Below are 8775 nucleotides of genomic sequence, written 5' to 3' on the forward strand. Positions count from 1 at the left end.
TGCCTCATGTGTGGAGGTCCCTCCCCCCCGCAAGTATCGTGGGTCCGCCCCTTGTGTTTATCTAATTCCCTCTTATTAGAACATAAGAGAAGCCAATGCTGGATCAGGCCAATGGCCCATCTAGTCCAACACTCTGTCACACAGTGGCCAGAAATACCAGGTGCCAACAGGAGGTCCAGCAGTGGGGCCAGGACACTAGGAGCCCTCCCACAAAAAACCCCAAGCACCAAGAATACAGAGCATCACTTGCCCCAGACATAAGAACATAAGGGAGAAGCCAATGTTGGATCAGGCCAGTGGCCCATCCAGTCCAACACTCTGTGTCACACAGTGGCCAAAAAGACCAGGTGCCATCAGGAGGTCCAGCAGTGGGGCCAGGACACTACAAGCCCTCCCACTGTTGACCCCCCCCAGGCACCAAGAACAGAGCATCACTTGCCCCAGACATAAGAACATAAGAGAGAAGCCAATGTTGGATCAGGCCAGTGGCCCATCCAGTCCAATACTCTGTGTCACACAGTGGCCAAAAAGACCAGGTGCCATCAGGAGGTCCAGCAGCAGGGCCAGAACTCCAGAAGGCCTCCCATTGTTGCCCCCTCCCCCAAGCACCAAGAATACAGAGAACCCCTGGCTGTTGCCCCCTCCCCCAAGCACCAAGAATACAGAGCATCCCTGGCCCCAGACATAAGAACATAAGAGAAGCCAATGTTGGATCAGGCCAGTGGCCCACCCAGTCCAACACTCTGTCACACAGTGGCCAGAAATACCAGGTGCCATCAGGAGGTCCACCAGTGGGGCCAGGACATTAGAAGCCATCCCACTGTTGACCCCCCCAAGCACCAAGATGACAGAGCATAACTTGCCCCAGAGCCCCTATCTATACCTTGTGGCTAATAGCCACTGATGGACCTCTGCTCCAGATGCTTATCTAATTCCCTCTTGAAGCCGTCCATGCTTGTAGCTGCCACCACCTCCTATGGCAGTGAATTCCAAGTGTCAATCACTCTTTGGTTAAGAGGTACTTCCTTTTATCCGTTCTAACCCAAATGCTCAGCAATTGAGTGCCCACAAGTTCTTATATTGTGAGAAAGGGAGAAAAGTACTAAGAGTACAGAGCACCATTGCCCCTGGTGTTCCGCCCCATAGGTTTATCAAATCCCCTCTTGAAACCATCTATGCTTGTAGCCGCCACCACTCCCTACAGCCATGAACTCCACGTGTGAATGTATATTGTGAGAAAGGGAGAAAAGTACTAAGAGTACAGAGCACCATTGCCCCTGGTGTTCCGCCCCATAGGTTTATCAAATCCCCTCTTGAAACCATCTATGCTTGTAGCCGCCACCACTCCCTACAGCCATGAACTCCACGTGTGAATGACTCCTTGGGTGAAGAAGGGCTTCCTTTTATCTGTTCTAAGCCTACAGCTCATCAATTTCATAGAGGCATAGAATCATAGAATGCTGGAGTTGAAAGGGACCTTGCAGGTCATCTAGTCCAACCCCCTGCACTCCGCAGGAGCATGGCCAAAAGAGAGCCCTACAACATACCCGAAAGAGGGTCGTCCAGCCCCCGCTTGAAAACGTCCAGTGAAGGAGCCTCCACCACCTCCCGAGGCAGACTGTGTTCCACTGCTCAACCACTCTGACACTTAGGAAGTTTCTCCTGATATTTAGCGGGTAACGCGACTCCCTTGTCATTTCCACCCATTAGAACTAGTCTTGCAATCTGGAGCAAGAGAGAATAGATCCGCTCCATCTTCTACATGACAGTCCTTCAAATATTTGAAGACTGCAATCCTGTCCCCTCTAAGCCTTCTCTTTCCCAGGCTAAACAGACCCAACTCTTTCAGCCTTTCCTCCTAAGACTTGGATTCCAACCCTCTCTCCATCCTGGTTGCCCTCTTCTGGACACACTCGAGCTTGTCCACATCCTTCCTAAAAAGTGGTGCCCAAAACTGGACACAGGACTCCAGTTGGGGCCAGAATAGAGCGGAACGACCACCTCCCGTGATCTGGACACAAGGCTTCTGTGAATGCATCCTAAGATTGCGTTTGCTTTCTTTCAGTGAGTGCCCCTGAGTTCTTGTTTTGTGAGAAAGGGAGAAAAGGACTTCTTTCTCTACCTTCTGTATCCCATGCATAATTTTGTGAACCTCTATCATGTCACCCCTCAGCTGTCGTTTCTCCAAGCGAAAGAGCCCTGCATTTTTATAAACAGAGGCTAGGTGGCCATCTGACAGTAATGCTGATTCTGTGAACTCGGGCAGAACACGAGAGGGGAGGGCAGGAAGAGTTGCCTCAGTGCTTAGTTCTCGTGGCCCTTTCTTACATCTCCAGGGAAATGCCAATCACCACTTTGGGGTCAGGAAGCCATTTTTCTCTAGGCCAGTTTGGCCGGGGATCCTGGAGGGTTGGGTTTTGAGGGGTTTTTTTGCCCTCTTCAGGGCTTAGAGCAGCATCAGTAGCACAGGACAGGGAGAAGGGCGGAGGTCCTTGTTGTTCGCCGCATCACAGGCACTGCCCAATAGAACCCAGCAGGCTGAAATTCTTTTATTCTTTCTGTTTTAAGGAGCCTCTGGATTTTGCAGCTCGGGGTGAGGCTGGCCAGAACGCTGTTTATGGAGGAGGCAACCCAAAAAGGTGAGCATCTCGGGGCTCAGGAGGTGTGACTGCGAACTGCCATGACCTTGCCAGTTCTTTTTGTCTGGGGATCCGAGGGGCCTCCTCTTGCTGTGCTGAAGCCTGATCCTCCAGGATTTCCTCATGTGTAAGCCCCACAGAACTGAATGACAGCTGTACAAGCACTTGTGAACTTATGGTCACCTTAGGCCACGGTCACACGGGCCAGATAACGCCGGGGGGGAGGCGTGGCTGTTCGCCCTGGAGCAAAATAAAGCGCGGTAGCCCGATCACACGGTCCCCGGAGTCTCCGTGCTTCGGCTGTTAGCTGGCGATCACACGGCGATGCTGCGGCGTGGCAAAGAAGCGGCGCGATCACACAAGCGTTTCGTGTTTGTGCGCATGCGCAGTTCCGCGGAGCAGCACTGCTTTCAGTTTCGTGTTTGTGCTCACGCGCTTACGAAAAACATTTGGTTTGCGACGGGATGTGGACGGGCGCCGGATGCCATGGGATACTAGCGCTCCCGCGATCAGCCACCCACCCGTGCCGCATGTTTTCCGGATACTAGTGCACTTTCCTTGGTACTTTTAAACTCCACATCTTCGGCGGGACGCCACGGGTTGGCCACGGGTGTGCTACGCTTCCCCGACGTTGCGGTGTGATCGCGCCCCGAAAATCCGCCCGACATTCATGCCTTTCGCATGGCAAATTCTCCATGTGACCTTAGATGTTTACTTGATTATTTTTATTTGATGTTATTCATAGTCTGCCTTTCACACTCAAGGTGGGTTACATAATGTAGGTCAGTACGATCAATAGGATGAGGAGACGTCTAACAAACAGTATGACAGGATAAGACTCTCAGGAATGATACACAAATCTGCCTGCGTGCTCCCGTTGCCAGACTGGAAACACACATTTGGAGTCCAATGAGTTAGATAAATATCTGTTTAATGCACTGGAATGGAATACAGGGCTGAGTGCCTTAGGACTTTAGCAGTTCCAAAGCTGTGTTCTCCCATAACCAGGAAGGGCAGAAGGTCTTATACCCCAAATGACATCATGTATAGTTTACACCAGGGCTATTTTGGGGCCGGAACGCACAGGAACGGAGTTCCGGCTGGCTCCCAAGTTGGCCACGCCCAGCAGGAACTCATTAGCATAACAGGCCACACCCAACAGCAGGAACTCATTAGGATTGGCTACATTAGGGGTGTGTGGCCTAACATGCAAAGGAGTCCCTGCTACAAAAAAAGGCCCTGGGTTTTGACCACAAACAAGGTAAACAGAATAAGCAGCAAAAGGTGGGTGTGGCTGGATGAGCACACTTCTGGTAACATGGGGGAGTGGCCTAATATGCCAATGAGCTGTGCTGTCAGGGGTGTGGCCCAATAGGCTAATGAGTTTCTGCTTTTTGGTGTGGCCTATTATGCTAATGAGTTCCTGCTGGGCTTTTTCTACAAAAAAAGCCCTGGTTTACACATTGTCAGGTAACCCTGTCATGATGTTGGAATGTGGAGGGGGCATTTCCTTCTCCACACCAGCTCATCCTGTCTGGCTCTTCACTGCTTATCTCTACTCTGACCTTGCTATTCCTTTCCAGCTGCAGCATTGCCCGGCCTGGGAATCTTAACAGTTTGGGTGCGCAGCCGCTTGCTTGCCCGTGCGCGCGAAATGTAATGATTGGCTTTAGCTGGGGGGGGGGGGACGTTTGATTTTACTATAATTAAGTGGCCATTATATTGCCGGTCATTCCTGACACAAGCTGTATACTCGTTCTTAGAAATGGACTATCATTAAACTCTTATCTTCTTAAGAAGCCTTGGTGTGTGGTGTGATCCTGCTAAGGAAACTGACACACATTAAAGAATCTCTAATTGGTACCAAGCAGTTAACATCATACAAGCATCACTTGACCCAGCGCATCTCCTATTGGTGTCAGTAATTACGCTTCTTTGTCTGGTCTTCCGGAACAATACGAAACACTGGAGAACACCGGGACCCTTTCTGGCCTTGCATATGGAAAGCTAGCTGATAAGGGCTGTGACTCACATTAAGCTTGGCTCTTGGCTGGTTTCCCGGGACCAGATGTTTTGAGAACACTTCTGGAGTTAACCATCCTTCTTTCATTTGGGCTAAATACCAAAATCTGAATTCACTATGGTTAAACTCTTGTGAGGGCGCAGTGACAGCTGTCAGGATATAAACATGTCAGAGGAAACGTCAGAACTCACATTCAGAAATCACATATTTATTTCTTTATTTATTACTTCAATTTATACCCCGCCCTTCCTGTAAGCAGGCTCAGGGCAGTTTACATTAATTGGAGCTGCGGTGGCTCAAGTGGTTAAGACGCTGAACTGCAGGCTGTGGAAGGTCGGTAGTTCAGCAGTTCGAGACCCGGGTGCCGCATGACGGAGTGAGCTCCCATCTCTAGTTCCAGCTCCTGCCAACCTAGCAGTTCGAAAGCAAGAAATTGCAAGTAGATACATAGGGACCACTTCGGTGGGAAGGGAACAGCGTTCCGTGCGCCTTGGTGAGTAGTCATGCCGGCCACGTGACCACGGAAACGTCTTCGGACAGCGCTGGCTCTTCGGCTTGGAAACGGAGATGAGCACCGCAACCCTAGAGTCAGATTTGACTGGCTTTCGAGCGAGGGAACCTTTACCTTTACCTTTTACCATAAAACTATATACAAAAGTCAAAACATTTTAAATATTATAAACATAAAAAGATCCCATTTTTAAAGTGCTTGATGGACGGCGGGTCTGATTCAGTAGAAGGCAGCTTCGTTTGTGTATTTGGCTGAAGACACCCCCAAAAAGGAGGGGAGAAAATCTAAACCTACAAAGCACAAACCTCCCAAGGAAGTTTAGAAAACTTATTGAGGGCCAAAAGGTCAAAACATAAGGAAGTGTACAAAAGAGTGTTTATTACAAAGACGTATAAAAACCTAGTAGGGGCCCAGATAAAGCCTCGTAAAATGTTCAAAGTTACAAATACACACAAAAAGGTACAGTATATTACCTGATGCATTTTGGCTCACGAGAGCCTTCTTCAGAGGTGGTCAAATAGTTCAAAATACAACAAGCGACAGAGTCCCTGTAACACATGTAAGCAGGGGTCACTTCGTAGAAAAAGAGGTGCAGGAGCTCATTAGCATAACTCATTAGCATAACTTTTTTGGATTGCTAGCTATTTTTTTGACTGTTTTGGATTGCTAGCTATTGGGGGGGGGGAAACGTGCAGATCTGTCCTCGCAGAGGAGGGAGAGCTTGTACCTGAATAAAACTTGGTCTTAAAGGGGCCACTGGACTGTTTTGGGCTGGGGGGCCGGGGGGGCTCTGCAGCTTACCTGGCTGCTTCTTGCTCTGACTGAGGGCTACTGGGAGCAGGGGGTGGGGCTTGTTGCATGTGCCCGCCCCCTGGGCTCTTTACTGCCGGACCTCGGCTCCTGTGCGTTCCTGCAGGAAATGACCCCTGCATATAAGACAATTAACTATAAATAAAATAGGACCAAAATTGGAATGTTCCAATATGGAATTGAATGACACAGCAAAAAGTTTCTATTTGGGGCCACAGATATATCTGGCCTTGTCTCAGAAGTAGCTGTATATACTGGAAGTAATATATACCTTCCAGTTTAGGTCCTAAGAGTGCAAGTAAAATTACATTGTCAGGGACAACGTGCCATCAATATATAACAGTCGAATTGCACACCGGTTTTAGTAACTGGGTATTATTAGCATTTATTTTTCCACAGTTGCAGGTCTCGTTCGGTAGAAGGCCGCTTCATGTGTTCGTGAGTTCCGCAGGTGAATGGGCTCCTCCCACTATAAAGCCGCACCACTCAGACTTCTTCTTGTTCCTAGCAGAGCAGCAGGCCCTGAAGCTGGCCGCGGCCATCGGAGGAGGGGACGAGAAGATGGCCCAGCAGTGTGCCCTCTGGCTGGCAGAGCGACGGATCCCGCTCGCGGTGCAGGTGAAGGAAGAGGTTGACCCACAGCAAGACATCAGGTGATTGCATAAGAGTGGGGAATGACAGGGTTGGAACACTTTCCCTGTGAGGAAAGGTTAAAGCGCTTAGGGCTCTTTAGCTTGGAGAAAAGACGACTGAGGGGTGACATGATCGAGGTTTATAAGATTATGCATGGGAAAGAGCAGGTAAAGAAAGAGGTACTTTTCTCCCTTTCTCACAATACAAGAACTCGTGGGCACTCCATGAAACTGCAGAGCGGTCAGGTTAGAACGGATAAAAGGAAGTACTTCTTCACCCAAAGAGTGATTAACACATGGAATTCACTGCCACAGGAAGTGGTGGGTGCTACAAGCATGGACAGCTTCAAAAGGGAATTAGATAAGCATATGGAGCAGAGGTCCATCAGTGGCTATTAGCCACAAGGTATAGCTAGGGGCTCTGGGGCAAGTGATGCTCTGTCTTCTTGGTCCTTGGGGGGGGCAACATTGGCGTCTCTTATGTTCTTATGTTCTTAAACCCACTGGTGGACCTCCTGATGGCACTGGTATTTCTGGCCACTGTGTGACACAGAGTGTTGGACTGGATGGGCCTTTGGCCTGATCCAACATTGGCGTCTCTTATGTTCTTATGTTCTTATGTAGAGCTGAGGTTCACTCACTCGGGAAATGTGAGGTTAGAGTCCAGCAGCACCATGGAGACCAAAAAAAGATTTCTGGGGTTTGCTTCCAAGAGTCCAACCTCTCTTCGTCAGGTACAAGTGGGAAAGGAGATCCCCGAGTCCTTATATCCCAGTCGGGAGGTGGGAGGGGTGTTGCGAAGGACGGAGTCAGGATGCAAATGACAGGGCTATTTTTGGGCAGGAACGCACAGGAACGGAGTTCCGGCTGGCTCCTGAGTTGGCCACGCCCAGTAGGAATTCATTAGCATAATAGGCCACACCTAACAGCAGAAACTCATTAGGATTGGCTACATTAGGGGTGTGTGGTCTAACATACAAAGAAGTCCCTGCTCCAAAAAAAAGCCCAGGGTTTTGACAACAGAGTAAACAGAATAAGAAGCAAAAGGTGAGTGTGGTAACATGGGGGTGTGGTCTAATATGCCAATGAACTGTGATGTCAGGGGTGTGGCTTAATACGCTAATGAGTTTCTGCTGTTGGGTGTGGCCTATTATGCTAATGAGTTCCTGCTGGGCTTTTTCTACAAAAAAAGCCCTGCAAATGTACAACGCAAAATGTAATCAGCTTGATTAGAGCAGGGGAGAAATGCTGGGGGGCAGAAAATTAGCTTCTGTGGTGAGATAAGAAACCTATGTCCCTATTCAGTCCTGGGGGGGAAGTCCATTGTTCTGAATTTGTGAATGAACTCAAGTTCAGCAATCTCACATTGGAACTTCCCCTTGAAGCTTCTCTGTTTGAGGGTTGCCACTCTTGGAATGTGGGATTACAGCCGTTGGAGCCACTCCAGCCAGGCTGAAGTGGGTCAGGGGAATCTGCAACAAGCCCTGGGGGACTTGACTCAGCTCCTTGCCGCTCCATGATAAAGCAAGAATGTAAATGACAGCAGGGATGTTGTCTGTGACGGGGAAGGAATGATTCTCTGCCACCCAGTTTCCATTTGCCTCTGAATCCCATTCAACCAATGTGGCTGACACCCAGAGATAAACACCATCCTCCATAAATTAGTAAAATCCCCCTTTTAAATTCATCTAAGCCAGTGGGCATCACCACATCTTGTGGCAGTGCGTTCCACACGCCAACTAGACAGAGAGCCAGCTTGATGTAGTGGTTAGGAGCGCGGACTCTAATCTTGGAGAACCGGGTTTGATCCCCCACGCCTGCACGTGCAGCTACTGGTGTGACCTTGGGTCAGTCACACGTTCTCTCAGAGCTGTTGTCTTAACGGGCAGTTCTCAAAAGAGCTCTCTCAGCCCACCTACCTCAGAGGGGGTCTGTTGTCGGGAGGGGAGGGGAAGGGAAAGGAGATTGTGAGCTGCTCTGAGACTCTGAGTGAAGGTAAAAGGTAAAGGTTCCCTTGCTCGAAAGCCAGTCGAATGCAACTCTAGGGTCGCGGTGCTCATCTTCGTTTCAAAGCCGAAGAGCCAGCGCAGTCCGAAGACATTTCCGTGGTCATGTGGCCGGCATGACTAAACACCAAGGCACACGGAACGCTGTTACCTT

The 8775-nt window shown here is 49.6% G+C and overlaps 1 protein-coding gene across 1 annotated transcript in view; it reads left to right on the forward strand.

Moving 5' to 3' along the window:
• RBCK1 (RanBP-type and C3HC4-type zinc finger containing 1) overlaps positions 1 to 8775 on the forward strand; it is a gene marked incomplete at its 3' end in the record, with an annotated part of 36807 nt that overhangs the window by 9445 nt on the left and 18587 nt on the right. Inside the window, exons 2-4 of the mRNA XM_015421798.1 lie at positions 2569 to 2639; positions 6492 to 6636; positions 8015 to 8072. Of these exons, the coding sequence (XP_015277284.1) occupies positions 2618 to 2639; positions 6492 to 6636; positions 8015 to 8072 (225 nt within the window). The remainder of the gene's footprint in view (positions 1 to 2568; positions 2640 to 6491; positions 6637 to 8014; positions 8073 to 8775) is intronic.

This window comes from Gekko japonicus, unplaced genomic scaffold (genome assembly GCF_001447785.1).
Source record: "Gekko japonicus isolate JY-2015 unplaced genomic scaffold, Gekko_japonicus_V1.1 scaffold5178, whole genome shotgun sequence".
Taxonomy (NCBI): Eukaryota; Metazoa; Chordata; class Lepidosauria; order Squamata; family Gekkonidae; genus Gekko; species Gekko japonicus.